At 35.9% G+C, this 20,533-nt stretch overlaps 2 protein-coding genes across 2 annotated transcripts in view; one reads left to right on the forward strand and one right to left on the reverse strand.

The window, feature by feature from the left end:
- The first annotated feature begins 1,145 nt into the window (after positions 1–1,145).
- Positions 1,146–20,527, forward strand: hmbox1a (homeobox containing 1a). Its single transcript, XM_073826788.1, has 9 exons — positions 1,146–1,298; positions 5,304–5,849; positions 9,610–9,695; positions 9,938–10,048; positions 12,466–12,622; positions 12,703–12,785; positions 12,892–12,987; positions 13,234–13,355; positions 15,595–20,527. Exons 2-9 carry the CDS (start codon positions 5,305–5,307, stop codon positions 15,736–15,738), a joined length of 1,344 nt encoding a protein of 447 aa, XP_073682889.1. The 5' UTR covers positions 1,146–1,298; position 5,304; the 3' UTR covers positions 15,739–20,527.
- LOC141296301 (kinesin-like protein KIF13A) overlaps positions 19,913–20,533 on the reverse strand; it is a 20,701-nt gene continuing 20,080 nt past the window's right edge. Inside the window, exon 5 of the mRNA XM_073827560.1 lies at positions 19,913–19,926. Within this exon, the coding sequence (XP_073683661.1) occupies positions 19,913–19,926 (14 nt within the window). The remainder of the gene's footprint in view (positions 19,927–20,533) is intronic.

Consider the following 20,533-nt stretch of genomic DNA (forward strand, 5'->3'; position numbering starts at 1 on the left):
ACAAAATTGTTTTTGAAACCAACATATGAAAACAAACATTTTTGTAACTCGACTCTCTACTGTGATGTGACCCTGGACCACAAAACCAGTCAAATAAGGGTAAATTTTTTGTAAAATTGAGATTCATACATAATCTGTAAGCTGAATAAATAAGCTTTCTATTAATGTATGGTTTGTTAGGAAAAGAAATATTTGGCCGAGATACAACTACTTGAAATCTGGAATCTTAGGGTGCAAAAAACCGCCAAGTTGTCCAAATGAAGTTCTTAGCAATGCAAATTACTAAGCAAAATGTAGGTTTTGATATATTTACGGTAGGAAATTTACAAAATATCTTCATGGAACATGATCTTTACTTAATATCCTAATGATTTTTTGCATAAAAGAAAAATTGATCATTTTGACCCTGGTTTTGTGGTCCAGGGTCACATATTCCTTATGACGACTAGCCCCAGCATTGCCTATATGCAGTCTTATAAATCGAGAAAAACACTAATGCTGACACTAATGTTGTGAGAGGCGCTTTTACACTAGGTTAACTCATGGTGATCTCGGTAAATGATCACTAGAGGGCGGTAGTATGTAATAAAACTGTAAATTCCCTATGCAGGTGTTATAAGACATTTCATTTAATCCTACAAAATTTTTAATCTATTAAGGTTTTTTGAAAGTTTTTCTTTACAAAATTAATATCTGATGAAATGTATATAAGTCTTTCTTTTAAAATACCACGTGGAAGAAATAGTAAATATGTGCTTTAAAGAAAAAACAAAATGACTTTATTTCGTTGAAAACTACATCTGCATGATTACCTGAGTAAAGAAAAACCTAAATGTTTCAGAATTTCAAAAAAGTAAATGAAAAGATATAAGCATTAAATCCCACATTCTGTCGTCACGTCCTCAGCGAATAAAAAGTCAGAAATGACATTTTTGTCCGTGCAGCAGTTGGTGAAAAATGATCGAGGATGAAACTGTACCATATTCCACTGGATTTGTAGTCCGGCGCTCGACGAACTCCCATTGAGCGTGGCTATCCCGCCCGCCGAGAGGAACTACAACTCCCATGAAACCAGCGCAGCGCTTCTGTTAATATCAATATGGCTTCTGTCAGTCAGACAAAGGCGAATCAGTTTTTGCCTTGAAATGAAATCAAATTAGGGAAAGGTAGCGGGAGAGTCGGACATCGTCCTGTTTTGCTGGTTCATGTCTGGCGACGGGGATTAAAGGGACGGAAACACTGTCAGTCGAGTTGAATAAATGCTGTGGTGCACGGAGGCCCCGCACGCGCACAATCAGGTAAGTCTGAGATGCCAAATTATAAGAAAGGCGTCATTTGTTAAATCCGTCTGGAGACGCGAAACATGCATTCAGGTGCAAATGAGGCTCGGGGGGAAACGAGCTCGGTTCGACCGCTGCTTCGCATGTAAAGTCACATCTGCTCTCATTCTGTGGTGGGATAGGGGTTTAGAAAAGAAATGCCAGCAACTGTGCAACAACTGACACTGTGTTGACATTGGTGGAATGAAGTAATAGTTGTCTCGATGCTCATTTCTATGCATTTATTATTATGACTGCTCTTATTTATTTATATATTGTGTATTTATATGTAACGTTAGTTATTATGTTTTGTCTTTCAACAAGGTGCTGACAGCTTCCTAGAGCTTTGGTATTTGGGTATAGGGTGTGTTTATATTGGGTTGAGGTGATGTCTGGTGAATATGGACTTGATAGTTCATGCAATTTATTATTTCTTCAACTGCAGTGATTTTTGCAATCCTGATTAAAAGTTGTGTATGTTTTTTTATTTATATATGGATACTGTATGTTAATAGTTTTTCAGTATAAGACTAATCCAGTCCAAACACGTTATTTTGTCATAAACTGAATAAATTAATTTGCTTATTGTATTTGCATCATGCTTTTATTGTAAATGTTTCACATTACATTACATGAAATAAGATAATTTAGGTGTATATTTGATTGACCAACCTGACAAACTGCAAAAACTGCTGATGAAGCTAAAATGTGACCCTGGACCACTAAACCTTAATTCTTAAGTAGCATGGGTATATTTGCATCAATAGCCAAAAATACATTAAATATAGATTTTTCTTTTATGCCAAAAATCATTAGGATATTAAGTAAAGATCATGTTCCATGAAAATATTTTGTAAATTTCCTACCATAAATACATCAAAACTTATTTTTTTTTAAAGTAATATGCACCGCTAAAAACTTTATTTGGACAACTTTTGGACAATTTTCTCAGTATTTAGATTTTTTTGCATCCTCATATTCCAGATTAGCCAAATATTGCCATATCCTAACAAACCATGCATCAATAAAAAGCTTTCCGCTTTCAGATGTATGAAATTTTTTTTTTTTTTTTTTTTTTTTTTTTTTGAAAATGACCCTTAAGATTGGTCACAAATATGCATTATGGTTTTAATATTTTGCACTTTCCAGCATCTATTCAACAATAAGCATCTATTCAACAATAACCAAAGACAATCTGGATGTTTCTCTAGTCCTACCATGGTCCATTCAACCTGTATTTAACACTTACTTTGGCTGAGAGTATCTTTATGGATTTGAGCTTTCATTCCCAGTCTAAGTTTCTTCCTATTAACTTCATATTTTTGCCAGTGCAGCAAGCTTGTGAGACTTCCCTTTTTTGGGCCGTATCATTTCATTTTCTCAGAGTGGCAAGTTTGTCCCGACAATGAAAGTAATGTAAGTGGGTAAAGTTTATAAAATTTTTTACAAATGAATTTAGTTAATGTTTTTATATGAGGTGAAGTGGCTCTTTGCTTAGTGGGCTTATATGAAGCAGGGAATAGGAGTTAACAGTGCACATTATAAGCATTCCTTATAAGCCCTAGTTACATAAAAACATTATGTATGTGGATTATAATTACAGATAGAGCTTTAAATCTTTGCAGTTTTTTTCTCAAATGTGAGCCTGAACCACAAAAGTAGTCTTAAGTAGCACAGGTATATATAATAGGCAAAATACATTGTATGGGTCAAAATGATCAATTTTTCTTGTATGCCTAAAATCATTAGGATATTGAGTAAAGATCATGTTTCATGAAGATATTTTGTAAATTTTTTGATCAGTAATATGCATTGCTAAGAACTTAATTTGGACAACTTTAAAGGCGATTTTCTCAATATTTTGATTCCAGATTTTCAAATAGTTGAATCTTTGCCAAATCCTAACAAACCATACATCAGTCTAAAGCCTATTTATTCAACTTTCAGATGATGTATCAATCAAGAAATTGACCCTTATGGCTGGTTTTGTGGTCCAGGGTCACAAATAGTCTTTGGCGATATTATGTTCAAATGCAGAGTATTGACTTTAAATGTCAGGAAAACAAGTAATATTTTACATTTAATTTTAAATCCTGGAAAAGAAAAGCTTCTAGAATGGCATCACCAGCATTGTGTGACCTAAATAGTCATTTTGTTTATGTTTCTGTAGAAGCTAGATGTTCTGTAGATGCATATACAGTTTATTTCTACATATAACTTTAATTGTAGAAACAAAGTAGGCATGAGGTACTTCAGACGACAGGTTCTGTATGTTCTCTATTTTCATTGATTAGTTGGCATGAAGGTCTAATAATTACCAGCTGTCTATAGAGGTAAAGTGATATTTTAAAAACCACTTCAATGTACATATGCAACAAATGGGCTGTAAAAAGTGCTTAAAATGTGGAGTAAAGAAAGATATGGGCTTTTTGGATGCCGTGCTGATGAGGAGAACCAGGGGCATATGGACAAAATCAACTTTGATCTTGAACTGCTGCAAAGCAGATGAGTCTCCTGCAAACTGCTGCCTATGCAACTATAATCTATAGATGCTTTAAAGCTTCCATGCATCCACAAATATGCAAATAAAAAAACAATGAGCAACTCTAAAACTCCTTAGAGCATTAAAACGTTATTAAAATTGCATGCAAGTAGCCTTGCATTTAATGCTTGATATAGCAAGATTGCATTTCTCTTGATGATTGTTATTGTTAAAAGTAGCAATACAGTTTGCATTATTAAACAATTATTTGTTACTAGTTTCATGTGTGCAGAGCAGTTAACTGAGTTGGTTTATCATCATCAAGTGACAGTTTAATCTCAGTAGAAGCAGTTGTGCGTGCCTGTGGTTTAGCACGTCTACATATGGACGATTCTGAATTCTTGTGTGACTGTGGTTTATCGCCTAGCATATTCAAAACCAGATTTGATGTCTTAAGGTGGCACCTTTACATTTATGCAACTGGGGACAATAGGAGATTGTTATTTTATGACTTGTATTGTTCGGTTTCTACCACTGAGGCTTGTTACAGGGTTTTTTTTTAGGAGAAAAAAACTGAATACTGAACAACCCCAAAGAACACTCCCAGATTTATTGTTGTTTCTGCTGATTTGCTATATCTGATGCCTCTGGATAATTAAACCTTTTGAAGCTTTTTAAGGGTGCTTGGGTGAGCAGAAATCTTTTTTTATGCATTTCATGCAGCGCAGACACCAGGAGACAGTCGTACTCGCTCATCAGCAGAATTTATTCTTGAAGAACATGTCGCAGGGAAGTTGAAATCCTCATTTTGTTAAAAGGAGCCTCGCAGTTTTCTCGTTTACTTGATTGCATTACACTGTGCCATATGGAATGCATATTGCGCTGGCACGAGTTTTGCATTTGCAGCGTCACAAGTCATAGCTTCCTTTTAAAACTCGAAATGAATTGAAATACGGTGCGTTGCGGGATAACAATTCGGCAGAAGCGCGCGTGTGTGGGCAACCGCCTGGCATTGAGAGAACTATTCTCAGACAAACGCCCGTACGGAGTGATTCATCCTCAGCTTCTTCACTGAAAGTAGGTTGGCCGCCTCGGATGGAATTTTTCTTGGCAGTTTTCCCTAAAGTTAACCTCCTTCCCCCCTCCTCACGTGTCCCAGCTTTCTGCTGTTTAAAGTCTATTAAAAATTCTGTGGTAATGCATGCAGTGTCTTTGCCTTGACCTCAGACAGGCTCCACACTTCTGTTGCAATGATTGGTCGATAAAGGTGCGGTGACTTTGACGTTTTCTTGGAAAAATAATGCTTTAGTTAGAGCTTCTGCGCATACGGGCCCCTGCTACACCTCCTCCGCTGCGTTTCTTAGACAAAAACATTTGTTTTTTTAGGTCTAGGCTGCGTTGTTATGACTTTTCTACACTATGCAGCCATGTGTCGTGTTTTATCAGCATTTCCTCCGACATCAATTCTCTAATGCAGCAGCTCTGTGTCTTTTTCTTGGCAGAATGTCCCATTATACAGATGAGCCTCGTTTTACTATTGAGCAGATCGACTTGCTGCAGCGGCTACGTCGGAGCGGCATGACAAAGCAAGAGATCTTGCACGCCCTGGACACCCTCGACCGGCTGGACCGCGAGCACGTGGAGAAGTTCGGCCATCGGCACGCCCACGGCGGAAGCGGGACGGCCGCCGTCAATCATGGCAACGGCAGCAATGCCACCACCTCTTCCAACTCCTGCACTACCTCCACTAACAACCTCACAGCCTCTTCTTCGACGACCTCTACGGCCACGCAGACGGGATTCCGTGGTAATGGCCTCTCTCCCTCCCCTAGCAACAGCTATGACACCTCCCCGCCCCCGACGGTCCCCACCCCCGTGCCGGTAGTAGCACCCATGGTCCAAAATGGACGGGACGCCCTCGCCGCAATGCCCAACGGAAAGCTGTCCCCGCCTCGCTTCACTGTTAGCAATGCCTCCTCGAGGGCCTTTGCCTACGAACACCCAGATGAGGAAGTGGACATCGATGATAAAGTCGAGGAGCTTATGAGGTAAATGGGCAACTCTTGGGATGGGACAGTTCTTATTTAAAAAAAAAAGCAGTGTAGTCCACTTAATGTTAAACAATTATGCTCAATCATTAACACTGAATATGACTCACTTATTAACTTTGATTCATATGTGCACTTAAATAAACTGTGTATTTGGATGGTAGGTCAAAAAACAGTGTAGTCCAGAATGGATCTTTTACATGAATCGTTCAAAACAGGTGGGGGCAAGTCACACGTTTAAGTCTCACGTCCCTATTACCATGTCTCAAGTAAGTCTTAAGTCACAGTGCAAACAAACCAAGCAAGTTGAAGGATTAGTTCACTTCCAGATCAAAAATTTCCTGATGTCATCCAAGATGTTCATGTCTTTCTTTTTTCAGTCGAAATTAAGGTTTTTGAGGAAAACATTCCAGGATTTTTCTCTGTATAATGGACTTCAATAGGGATCACCAAGGTTGAAGGTCCAAATTGCAGTTTCAATGCAGCTTCAAAGGACTCTACATGATCCCAGCTGAAGAATAAGGGTCCTATCTAGCAAAACAATTGGTCATTTTATTTTATGACAGATTGTTTTGCTAGATAGGACCCCACTGATCTATAATAGAGAACTGGATTGCTCATGACGTCATAAAAGTGAAGCCACCGCGCCGCCATATTAGTATTCCCTAGTATTCGCATACATTCTATTGAATGAATAGGAAACTATACAATTTTATTGAGAAAACACCACATAACAAGTCAGCGTTTTTATTTTATTTACATTTTCACAATGCAAACATCCTAAGCATGTAAACGATTATTTGTTTAATGTCGGGAATTCCCTCTGCTTATTAAAAATGTACGTTTAGCCTAACTTTACAGTCACGCACATCAGATAAACATAAACATTGGGCGTTTAACATGTTTACAAAAGACAAAGTGCTCATAAATCTGAAAGAAGATTTGTGATTTGTATACATGCACCTTAATTCATCTTAGTACATTTATTCACTGTTTATGTCATTTTGTTGTTTTTATTCGTACAGTAGGCTAACTGCATGTTTCAAAAATACTTTAGTTATTAATTTGTTTATTATTTTATTCGTTATTAACAGTATTAATTTTGAAGCAGGTAATGATTTATTCGTTAAATTAATAATTAATTAAACATATATACACAGCATTTTACTCACATGGAAATGGTAATGTTAGTAAATCATTACAGAATTCACTGATTTGAAGAGTCTGAAATAGATGTTGCTCTTTAAAAATATACACACCGTAACTATACCGCTGACTACATATGGTACGGACTTAAAGACATGAAGCTTTATTTCAAAGATTTGAATTTCAGTACAACGAGCAAGTAACAGAGGCTTATTTTGTATTACTTATTGTATAATCGAAACAATTTCAGATACTAATACCATATATATGGTTTTGTTTATTATTTCTTGCATAATTAGGTACATAAAGAAATATATTTTCGTATTGGATCAGTTAACTCACCTGTGTTTGCAAGTGCGCGGCTGACACACCCACCTAAACGATTTCAATATATCGCTTATCCAGCCTGAAAAGAAAGCACCATAAACATTCCAGATAACATCTTAGGTATAATTTATTTACATACACATATCCTAAAAACTAATCCTGTGTGAATGAAACGCTTCAAATCGGGTGATTTTAGGTCAGTGGTTTACATGTAAATCAATGGCGCACCCTGCCGGTAGGGAATAGTAAGATGGCGGATCGAACACTTCCGGTGGCTTCACTGCCTAACGGCAGTTTAGAGCACAATGAGCAATCCAGTCATTATATAGATCAGTGTAGGACCCTTATTCCTTGGCTGGGAAGCTGCATTGAAATTGCAATTTGAACCTTCAATCCATCGGTTCCCATTGAAGTCCTGGAATGTTTTCCTCAAAAACCTTAATTTCTTTTCAGCTGAAGAAAGAAAGACATGAACATCTTGGATGACATAGGGGTGAGTAAATTAGCAGGACATTTTTATTCTGGAAGTGAACTAATCCTTTAAGTCAAACCTGAGGCTTCCCTCAAGCAAGTCAAGTGGAGTCCTGCTAAGAATCAATTTGAGTCAAGTCAGTACATTTTATTTTTACCACAGCCTTATTTATTTTTCCCTCAGCAATTAACTTTCTTAATTATACATTTAAAATTTAAATAATAAAATTAAACTTTTAATTATGCAGTTAAAACCTCAAGTAGGTGGTGGCAAATCACCATCCTAATGAGTGTCACAGAAGTATTCATTCAACTGATTCGTTCAAAACAACTGATTCATTGACAGGGCTCTACAGTGCGACCATCATTGAGTCACTCAAACAATTTGTTTAAAACCCTGTATTTGTTCAGTAACTAAAGTGTTTACTGTATTGCTCTGAGACACGTAACTCTTTTTAATGCTGTGGCTATACTGAATTGTGATATGATCTCAGTATCTCATTGGCAAATCATGCTGATATTCTGGAAACATTGCTTAATATTGTGTTATAAATACAAAATACTCATACTAGGGCCATTTTGCAATCATATCTTCAATTTTGGGTGCCATTAGGGTGCAAGAGAAAAGTAGCAAGTAATACATTATATGGGTTGTTTTTATTATTATTATTTTTCTTTTATGCCAACAATTATTAGGATATTAAGTAAAGATCATGTTCCATGAATATATTTAGTAAATTTCTTACTGTAAATGTATCAAAACTTAATTTTTGATTAATAATATGCCTTGCTAAGAACTTTGTTTGGACAACTTTAATGGCGATTTTCTCAATATTTAGATTTTTTTTGTGCACCCTCAGATTTCCAAATAGTTGTATCTCGGCCAAATGTTGTCCTATCCTAACAAACCATACATTAATAGAAAGCTAATTAGTTCAGCTTAATTAAAATTGAGGTCCAGGGTCACATATTTTATAGCACTATGATTTGAGAAGCAAATATCAGCGAATTTACAGTTTGACAACATTAACAAAACATAAGATTAGTCATTTATAATAATTTTATTTTAATGACAGCCTTAAGCCAAATTTGAAAACAAATAACATAAAGACACATTCTATTTTCCACATTATTCTCTCTCTAGATTGTAGTCTAGTCAACTAATGGACAGGTTAGCTTAAAAAAATTAATAATAATTATAATAATTACAGTTATGAAGTCAAGTCTCATTGAGTTCAAGTCAACTCTCGAGTTACTGGATCCCAAATCAAATCAAGTCAAGTCATTTTCTTTATTTAGTCAACCATGGCAGTCCTTATCTTTGCGACTTAGAGTCAAGTCTGGTAACTTGAGCCCCCCACCTCTGACAAATGAACTCATCAGCCAAAATTGTATCATTAATTCTTCAAAACTGTTTCTGACTTAGTCTTCAACCTTGGTCATATCTGAACTGCAATAAACTGTGTATTTGGATGCTGCATCATAATACATTGGGTTTTTTATTTATTTTTTATTTTTTTACAATGTAGTCCAATTCATGATCATTTGACTCTTATGAACAATTCTTTTACACACAAACAAACTTATCAGCTTAAAACAGCTCATGTGTTAACTAAGGTCATATCTGAACTGAAATGAACTGTGTGTTTTCAGTTTGTGAGGTTTAAATTATGCTTTTAATACTGACTGGTTGTTCATGTGACATCATGTAGTTAAAGGTACATTAGATATATTTTTGTTGTATTAAATGTTTTTGTTAAGAAATGTTACCAAAAATAGCATGTTTTTTATTTGATGTCTCTCTGTGTTGTTGTAGAATGGACAGTGCTATAATTAAAGAAGAGATTAAAGCATTCTTGGGAAACCGGCGAATATCACAGGCAGTAGTTGCCCAAGTTACAGGTTCGTTTGCTTTTGCTTATGTAATATTTCCCTAGTTATTTTGTACAATAAAAAAGAGAGCCGTTAAAGTACACCGTAATATTTTGTTATGCCACTTCCAGCATAATGCTATATTCCAGTAATATTAATACAGAAATGTCAGCTGTATTTATATTACAGTTGTGGGATTTGTTGAGGCAGGCCTTAGAGAGGAATATGCAAGTCAGATTTTGCCCTTATAAGCAGTGTGTCATTGTCTGCAGGTATCAGTCAGAGCCGGATCTCTCATTGGCTGCTCCAGCAGGGCTCAGACCTCAGCGAGCAGAAGAAAAGAGCCTTCTACCGCTGGTACCAACTAGAGAAAACTACACCTGGTAATACCCAACCCCAATGTCATCTACCCATGTAGGACGTCCAACAAATTTCTGACGTTTCCACCATCTAATAATAGCTTTAACTCTAAACCAAAGACATCACAAGACATCTTTGGCTGACAAAAATGTTGTTCCAAGAACATGTCCTACTTGTGTAATAGATTAGGGGTTCAAGTGTGTCGCGCTAAAACCCTATTGTAATTGTTAGAATGGCCAAGAATCAGAAATCTCCGTGTAAAACTAATCATGCAGACCAAACTGTAAGTCATAGATTCTTGAAACTTGGAGGGTTGGTAGTACTCACACCGACAGTGTCACCAAGGTTCACCCCAATCGGCTTGATGGGGGCGCTACGGTGATCAAAAGTACGAAATCGCTAATAACTCTTAAACTGTCAGATTGGATCATGAGCCTTGCGAAATTTTCAGGTATTTCAGATTTTTTTGAAAAACCAACTTTTATGAGCTAGTTCTAGGTTTTTTCACCTGATCGGAACCAAACCAGTGCAGGAAGATTCTCTGGAGGGCGAATATCAATAATTATCAAAAAACCTTTGACTCGCCATCGCAAAGGGACGCCAAAATGTTTGAAAGGGGCGAGGCCATTTTTCATAAAATGGTTAAAACTCCCGAACGGGATAAGATATTTTTGCCAAACTCAGAACACCTATGTAAGAGCACAATCTGAGGTCACAGGAACAAAATCGTGGAGTTTGGCCAATTGGTGGCGCTTATAAGAGGGAAGAAACATAATAATGGCTCTAACCACAGACATTTGTCCTATCAACATGAAAATCACTGTGCATGATCTTGGTCCAAAGTGTCATTTTTCAAGTGTGAAAACTGTTGTACATTGCACAGTTTTTCACACATATACGCAATATTTATATCAGATGTTAGAACCCCTCATTCTAGACAACTTTGCCTCTAGAACAACTGCTGTCAATCAAACCATTTGTTAAATGATTGAAAAGATGTATATATAAAAAAAAAAAAACTACTTTTGCGAACTAGTCCTAGGTTTTTTCGCTCTATCTAGAAAAAACAATGCAATACAATTCTCTGGACTCTGTAGGTCAATAATTATCTAAAAAATGTTGAAATTTACCCTTTGGGAAGCTATAACAGAGTTGTTTAGAAAAGGGGAATGTCCAAATGTCCAAAAGCCTAAAGAAAAAATCAAAACTTCACAAAACCTGGTGAGCACAGGCGACAAGTGTTTCTAAACAAGCATGCCAAGTTTTAAGTAGATCGGACACAGTTGGCGCAATAACAGTCATAACCGTTAAAAAAAAATTATATTTCTATAGTAAATTACCTGGATTTGCCAAAAATGCTGTTTTAAATCATTGATTTCGGTGGTTACAAGCTTGCTTATTAATGTCTTTTTTCATATGTGCCTAAATGCCTTAAAGAAGTTCACTTCCAGAACAAAATGAGTAGATAATGTACTCACCCCTTTGGCAAAAAAGATGTTCATGTCTTTCTTTCTTCAATTGTAAAGAAATTGTTTTTTGAGGAAAACTTTTCAGGATTTTGGATGATTTTTAAATGATTTTTGAAGTTGAGGGAGAAAATGAGATGGGAGTTTTTCAACGTACCCTAACTGTTTTGAACCAGAGATGCACAGACTACTCATGCACATCGCAGACGAGCATTTGAGGATAAAAAGTATATAAATTGTAACTTTTTTTTGTAAAAAAACAAAAAACAAAAAAACAATCATTTTGCTAAATAAGCCCCTTCTTCCTCAGCTGGGATCGTTAACAACTGCATTTGGGATCGTTTGAAGCTGCATTTAAACTGCGTTTTGGAAGTTTAAACTCTAAAAGGTCCACTATATGCAGACAATCCTGAAATGTTTTCCTCAAAAAACATAATTTCTTTACAACTGAAGAAAGAAAGACATTAACATTGGATGACAACGGGGTGAGTACATTATTTGTAAATTTTTGTTCTGGAAGTGAACTTCTCCTTTAAAGTGCTTGAACCCTGGTAATCACTGCTTTCAGCTATATTTAAGTTTTAAGATTGTGTACATGTTCATTTCCCCTGTTCTCATTTCATAGGATGTTTTGCAATGCTCACCTAATTAAAAAAAAAAAACACTACTAAGCTAATCTTTATCAAATATCAAAAGGATGCATTTTTCATACTAAAAATTCTGTGATTGTTAAATTGGATCTTTTTAATCTCAGCAGCAAACTCCTTCAGTTTCTTCCAGGCTGATCTGAGAGAAGATATGAGACATTCAATGAATAGATTAGAAGGTCATGACCCAAACCCCAGAACGCCTGTTCTCTCATAATCATTTGCTTTCGGACAGAGTGAACAGGCTTTGGTCTACCAGAAATTCTGTCTTCACAAGCACACAGACACTTCTGAGATCTGAGAAGATATGTTATGTTTGTGTCCCAGGTGCAACACTAGCAATGCGGCCTACCCCGATGGCCCTGGAGGACATTGTGGAGTGGCGTCAAACCCCTCCTCCCATCAGCAGCTCCCAGGGCAGTTTCCGTCTGCGGCGGGGCAGCCGCTTCACCTGGAGGAAAGAGTGTCTGGCGGTGATGGAGAGGTGAGAGGATGTGGTCAATTGTATAAAATGTGTTGTAAAAATGTTATCTGCCTTACTTTCTGTTTATCTTCTGTTTTAAGTTACTTCAATGACAACCAGTACCCCGATGAAGCCAAACGAGAGGAAATTGCCAACGCCTGCAATGCAGTTATTCAGAAACCAGGTAGGATGTTTAAACTCAAGCTCCATAAAGAAGATGAATGCATGTGTAAATGCCTGTTATCGTGGCCCCAGACGTTATTGATGAGCTCTGCTGTGATTTGATTAAGGGAAGAAGCTTTCAGATCTTGAGAGGGTCACGTCTCTGAAAGTTTACAACTGGTTTGCCAACAGACGGAAGGAAATTAAGAGAAGAGCCAACATAGGTAATGTTGAAGCCCTCTGGGGACAGACAAAGCTCGAATTACACGCAACAATGCATTTTGAATATGGACAATGTAATTATTTCCATTGCATTGTTATCGCCCTGCTGCAGCTGTCTCATTCAAAATGTGCATTCATCAGAAATATTGAATTTACAGAAAAATGCCTTTCAGAAAACGCAGTTCCATCATGCTGGGTACATCCTAATGGGCTCAGATATGTTATGGCAAGGTCTGTTTTTTTCTAAGAAGCAGCAATCCTGGAGAGTCATGGGATTGATGTCCAAAGCCCGGGAGGTCATTCCAACAGCGATGAGATCGATGGAAATGACTACGGTGAGCCAGTAGCTGCTGACCAAGTTTTGGGAATGGTAAGGAAGTTTTATTTTTATTTTTATTTATTTATTTTTTCATAAATAAACCATTCCAACATATTTTTTGTGGGATGGCCTATATTTTAATTTAAAACTGATAATAATTTTATTTTACATTTTTTTTTTTTTTAATTTTAATACTATATATTGTAATATTCTGTGTTTTATATATTTTATATATATATATATATATATATATATATATTTAGGGCTGTCAAAATTAACGCAAATTCATTTTAACGGCACTAATTTTATTAATTTTATTAATGGATAACTATTGCCAAAATGCAACCTGGGCTGTTTTTTTTTTTACTGTAAACGAGACTAACATATATCTAAAAGCATAATTACGACAAACGAGCCGTTTTTGAGATTGACCGTGATTTCGTTTTGTGGTCAATGGCCGGTGAATGGGAATACTAGGGGCATAAATTTCAGTGTTTTTACAACACTAAGAAGGCTCGACACACCATGAAACTTTGCTCGAAGTATCGCCTGGGTCTCTACACATGAACTCCAGCATTGAGAACATTGTTTGTGTACACAGAGTTTACTAAAAAGAACATTTTTGAACAACTCACTTTCACTGTTTGAGTTTACGCTCGCGGCCGTCTTGCCAGTCAAGAGGTGTCGATCTAAAATGATTATTTTCAGCGATTGAATCATGACCATAATCCAGGATTTTTTTCAGTCATATTACTTTGGTTGTCTGATAACAGAAACAATAAAATATAACAATGGAAACTTGGCTGCATCAAATTACAGTATGTGGGCACCGAGAGGCAAACAAATGTAAAAATAAATGTACATTTTGCATGTTCAGAAGAAGTGAGCTGCCCTGTCCTGCAAATAATGTAAACAGGCTTGTGTATGTAAATTGCTCAGTGCAAAGAAAGAGAAGTAATGGGAACCTGGTATTTCTATGTTCTTTTTTTTTTCAATGTGTCGAATAGACATGAACAAGGTATTTGAAAAACATCTATGACCTTTGAAGCATGTCTAGTCTTCATGCTCTATGTCTGGTTTCACTAATAACAAACATATATTTGCTTAAAGCCCTTATTTGTCCATGCCAATGTTGATTAGAGTATTAAAAACTTTTTAAAAGTATTAATTTAAGGTACATTTAGAACAGAGGAAAATGTGCGATTAATCGCGAGTTAACTCATGACAACCATGCGATTAATCGCGATTAAAAAAAATAATAATAATCGATTGATGTATAATTATTATTATTATTTTTTTAATATATGTTTTTTTATTAACTGGCTTACTTTGAATTTAATCATTAGCTAATAATTATTGTCATGTATAAAACTAATATAAAAATCTAAAATTATTATCATTTTTAATATATCATATATATGTGTATTTTTAATTTAATGAATTGTCTAATACCAGTTAGCTAATAATTAATGTCATGTATAACATTATTTTAAAAATCTAAAATTATAATATTATTATATCAATAAATATCAATCAATCAATCAATCAATCAATCAATCAACCATCCCAACATATTTTTGCTAGGATGGTCTAGAATTTATTAAAAATATATAATCATAATATACATTTTATAATATAAAATGATTCAAAAAATCTAACCTTATTATAATAATTTTTAATATATAACATATATGTATATTTTTCACCTTTTAATTTAATTAATTGGCTAATACCATATATACTATATACCATATATATACATATAGTATTATTATTTAGTATCGTATTTCATATTTTATGATAGCATATCATTTGTATATCATATATTTTATGATATATTAATGCAAATATAGTAACAAAAATATTAGTTCTGACTAATAACAGTTAGCTAATAATTATTGTCATGTTATGGCTAATAATTGCTGAATTGTTACTGAAATTTTATGCTAAAGGTGAATGAATGGATAAATAAATATATAATAATTAGAAAAAAACAATGTTGATAAATAGTAATATATAAGTAAATAAAAAAATAAATAATTTTAAATGCTGCATATGAGTTTAGAAATTATGGCATAAGTCAGTATAAATTTGAAAAAGGGAGAAATTAAAATGCAAACGGAAATTAAATATCAAATACCAGCATATATAAATCCAATAAATAAATAAAAAATTATATAAACTCTTTCATGCTCCTTTGTCTTTTACTGACACAAAGTCATTCAAACAGTTTTGTGAGGCAAAGCAGAGTGTTTTAGACCAATTTTTGGTTCTTCTTACATCCTTACAGGATGACAACACTGGCCCAAACGAACACCAGGACCCCATAGCTCTGGCAGTGGAGATGGCCGCTGTCAACCACAGCATCCTGGCACTGGCGAGGCAGGGCGGAGCCACCAGTGACATCAAGACAGAGGTGCTGGACGACGAGTGAGAATCCTCCCTTCGACGCGGAGCGTGGAGGGAAGCCGAAGGAGAAATGTGGGGTTACGAAAAAAAGCCAAACAGTTTGTGCGTGAACTGTGATTATGAGGAATATGGCCAGGTCGTGGATGACCAAAGTGAATGCGGAGGTTCTAAAGACTGTTAACCCAACATTCCCCCCTTCCACCTCTCTCCTACGTGTGATGCCTCAATAGTCTCTTCATTCGAACCGTTCTCCTACACGCAGCAGGTTGGGGGAGGCGCTGCGTTAAAACTGTTGATGAAACACGTTCACTAAAAACTTCATGCAACATATCACCCTGCCATCTCACACTTGGATAGTGAATTTCGCCTCTCAGTTTTTCCTTCTTTCAGGAAGTCTTCTTTGCAGGATATAAGAGGTCAGTATCATACTTAAATGTTCACTGCCTCAGTCTCTCCAGGGAAAGTGTGTTGGGAAGCATATTCTCTCTCACTTCTTAACTTATTTCTTTATGTACGTGCAGTCCAGCATTGCTGAAATTGCGTTTAAACTTGTACTATTGTCACCAGGGTCTAAAGTTAACACTCGCCTACCACCAAATGTGTACCTGCCACATTGCCAAGTGTGCTTTGCCAAGCATTAGCAGGCTGGAGAATCCAAAAAATACTGGCTAGCTGAGTGATTCAAAATTGAAGGTTATGAACATGTTTCTTTTGGGGCGTTTACGTAAAATGCATTTTTGCCTTCAAAAATAGCTCTTAAATTGTGGTTTTAAAAACAATTTAAAATGTTATGCTTGAAAAAACATTATTTAAAAAAAGTAATTTTAACTTCATATGTTGTCTTAAAATGGTTGAACACACAGTGCAACAGCCAAAGATTTCTTTCTGAATGTGTATAGCTGTGGTGACAAGGTCAATTTAAAGTTTCACCATGCAAAATGTGTTCTAGCTAATGTGTAGCATGCTTATTGAAGGATCACCACTGAAATATCTAAACTAAAAGCAAAAAATGGACATGTAAATTAAAGATTTGTGACCCTGGACCACAAAACCAGTCTTCGTAGCATGGGTATATTTGTAGCAATAGCCAAAAATACATTGCATAGGTCAAAATTAGCGATTGTTGTTTTATGCCAAAAAAAGATTAGGGTATATAGTAAAGATTGCATGAAGATATTTTGTAAATTTCCTACTGTAAATATATAAAAACATAATTTTTGATTAGTAATATGCATTTCTAGGAACTTCGTTAGGGCAACTTTAAAATCGATTTTCTCAATATTTGGATTTTTTTTACACCCTCAGATTCCAGATTTTCAAATAGTTGTATCTCAGCCAAACCATACATCAATGAAAAGCTTATTTATTCAGCTTTTAGATGACGTATAAAAATCAATTTACAAAAAATTTACCCTTACGACAAGTTTTGTGGTCCAGGGTCACAGTTGGTTGTTGGATGATTAGTCATAACTCGTAACTAATAGGAATAGTTCAACCAAAAATTTAAATTTGCTGAAAATGTACTCACCTTCAGGCCATCCATGATGTAGATAGGTTTGTTTTTTTCATCAGAACAGATTTGGAGTAATTTAGCATTTACATCACTTGCTCACAAATAGATCCTCTGCAGTGAATGGGTGCCGTCAGAATGAAAGTCCAAACAGCTGGTAAAAAATAAAAATAATTCACATGTAATCCACACGACTTCAGTCCATCACTTAAACGTCCACTGATGTGCTTTGAAACACGCCGCATTATTCTATGTGTTGACGGAATTTCAACTGAAATAGGAAGACAGTGTAGTCCTGCCCCTTTTTCATATAGCCAATAGCGTTTTGATTATATCACAGCTTGGACCAGAGCTGCTGAGCTCAGTAAAGCCACATTTGACAGCATATAACAGCCACAGCCCCATCAATATTGCTATAAAATGTAGAATTCAAATGAGTCCGATACGTTTTGTGGCCTGAATCGTTCCCTGACCCCTATTTAGTGCACTACGTGAAAATACCATTGTTTTACTGTACAGAAAATACAAATTCTGTAACATAAAGGGGCCAGGACTTTTCGAATTCTAGAGAGCATTTGATTGGACAGAAAGTTTGATGAAAAGCTAAAGTGCGGGGTGATGTCATCAAAATCGTTAATCCATTTGGCGGAAGTTAGAAATTTTGAGTTTTGAATGTTTATATCTTGTAAATGTGAATTTTGTCATTGAGCACATTAGTATAATAGCAACCTTAAGGCTAACATATTCATACTAAAAGTCAAAAAACTTCCATTTTGATTTCATGGGGACTTTAATGTGTGCAGTGAAAGCTGCATGTTTGAAAGAAACAAATCTCTCATTAAGATATTTGTAACTGTGACGATGCTAAATTTCTCCAAATCTGTTCTGATGAAGAAACAAACACATCAATATTTTTAACCCAAAGTATCCACCTTATTTTTCAACACTGAAGTAAGCCTTTGGACGAGACTTCCGGTTCATTAGCTTCTATAGGGAAATAATGAGAAGAACAATGTGCAATAAATGGTAAAACTATTTGCGCTTTAAACCAATTTGTTTATAATTAAGATAATACATTAAAAAACATGGCAAGATACACCAATATGCAATATTAAGCAGCAAACTGTGCTGTTTCGTACAGCTAAAAATAGCGGGACGTGGATGAGACTGGAAGCCAGACCCATAAAATTTACAAATAGCTGAGGCCGCTCTAACAGCAAAAATAAAACACTGATAACATATAGAGGGAAACAAGTAGAATCCATGGAATAAGAGAAGAAATGTATTATTGTGCCTTTGGATGTGAGAATCAGAATGCAAATCATTTTTATAGAATGCTGTGGTCAAAGATGTAATTTGCAACTAAGCGCAGATGTTTAAACGGACAGACTATGGATAAAACCTGCTATTATTACTCTACTTTTAAAGCATAAATTAAATGTAAGCATTGTATGAGCACTACATTACAACATGAAATACTATTTAAACCTATAACACTTCTCTATTTTACCTCGCAGTCTGACTTTTTTCTCACAAATGCAAGTTTATATCTCCTGGTTCAGACTTCATAACTTGATTTATCTCAACAATTGTCAATTCTGAGGAAAAAAAGCTAAAAACGTGGGATATAAACTCTCGATTCTGAGTCGAGAAGAGAAGAGAAAACGATGAGTTGATTTTTCTTGTCAGAAATGAGAGATATAATCTCGGAATTGAGAAAAAAGTCAGAATTTTGAAATATAAATTCAAAGTTAGTTTTTTTGTATCTCTTTTATATGGCTTACATAGACTGCCACCAGATAAATGCCGAAATAGGTCTACTTTTTGGATTTAGATGAGCTGAGAGTGAGTACATTTTCTGCAAAAAAGAGTGACATTCTGCCCCATGCTAATCATTGGTATCTGTTGTGACTTGTACGTTTTGTCACTAATAGGCAGGAACACATCTAAATGTAGTTGTCATTGTGACAAGAATAGTTTATGACCAGTATAAGATACTCGTAGCCTTGAAATTGGCAAAACGTTAATTGTGGACCCTGGTTGTCAGCGTAAAAGTTGCATAGGACTGTTTTTGCAGTACCATAACCGGCCTGCTGGCTTCAGCAATTACGTATTGCACTTTTAATTACTAGCGGCAGCTTATTTATGTTCCTGCCGCTACACAACTGTGCATCTCTGCAGGGAGGCGTGGAAGGCTGTGTGGAAACTGAAGCCTACTCGTGAAGATTGTGCCATTATATTTCAGCATTAGCAGACTAGAAATTGAGTCGGGCTCTTCTGCAGGCCTCTCTAAAAGCAATCAGACAACAGCCGTTTCTTTTGAACGTATATAACCTCAAAGTGTTCTACTCAGCCAAGAACTGTGCAAACGTTTCAGCAGCACGCGGCTGGAAAATGTTGTAGCATTGGGAATTTTCTTCGTCTCAGCGAACGGGAAAACACTTGACAATCAGGGTGACGATGTTTCCGAAACAGAAAAAAACCTGTTGGTGTTTGCCCATGTGTCCAAATATGGGGTTCTCTGGAAAGCTAATAACCGTTATTTCCGAAATTAAAGTGGATTTAACCACTCTAATAAATATCCCGTGTTTGCTTTTTGTCGAATAATCACAAAATGTCACTTTAAGGGGGAGGGTTATGGTGCTTTGGGTTGTTTACCCCAACATATGTCTTTTTTATTTCTTTTGTTTCATTTATCTGGTACTGTTTCAAAGAAAGAAGACAAGAGGGATAAGCTAGTTCAGGTTTTATTTGTGCTTCAGAATTATGGTGCTTGTTTTAAAAAAGGAAAGGAGATACTAACCACATGTCCTCTCTCCCACCTTTTACAGTCTTTCCTCTTTGCCTTTAGGAAGCTGCTTTCTGTGTGTAATGCACATCATTGCAGTCACAAATAAGCTTTTTTTAGACGTATCAAAATAGCTATCAGATGACAAACCTGTGAAAAGTATCAGCTGCTTCAAAAAGTTCTCTCAGAATGTCTGAAATACCATTTCAACTCATCAACTCACCGTTGTTCCTGTCGAACGCGAGATTTCGGTCGATGCGATCGCCCCTAGCTTCCGAACGAGCTCCTATTTAAAGCCAGTCGCAGCCGAACGTGAATTTTTAAAACCGTGGGCTTCAGCCTTAATGCAAGTATTTTTAAGCACTTAAATTACAGAATGTGTAAAACCTGTCGACACGTCATTTCTGTGAAAATTAACTGTTGATGACGCTGTTTAAGTTAACGTTATGGTAATATTCCTAGATACATTTATTCCATGAATCTACATAAGCTTAACATTAATGTACCAAGTCTATTTGCTAA

Source organism: Garra rufa, chromosome 21 (genome assembly GCF_049309525.1).
Source record: "Garra rufa chromosome 21, GarRuf1.0, whole genome shotgun sequence".
Taxonomy (NCBI): Eukaryota; Metazoa; Chordata; class Actinopteri; order Cypriniformes; family Cyprinidae; genus Garra; species Garra rufa.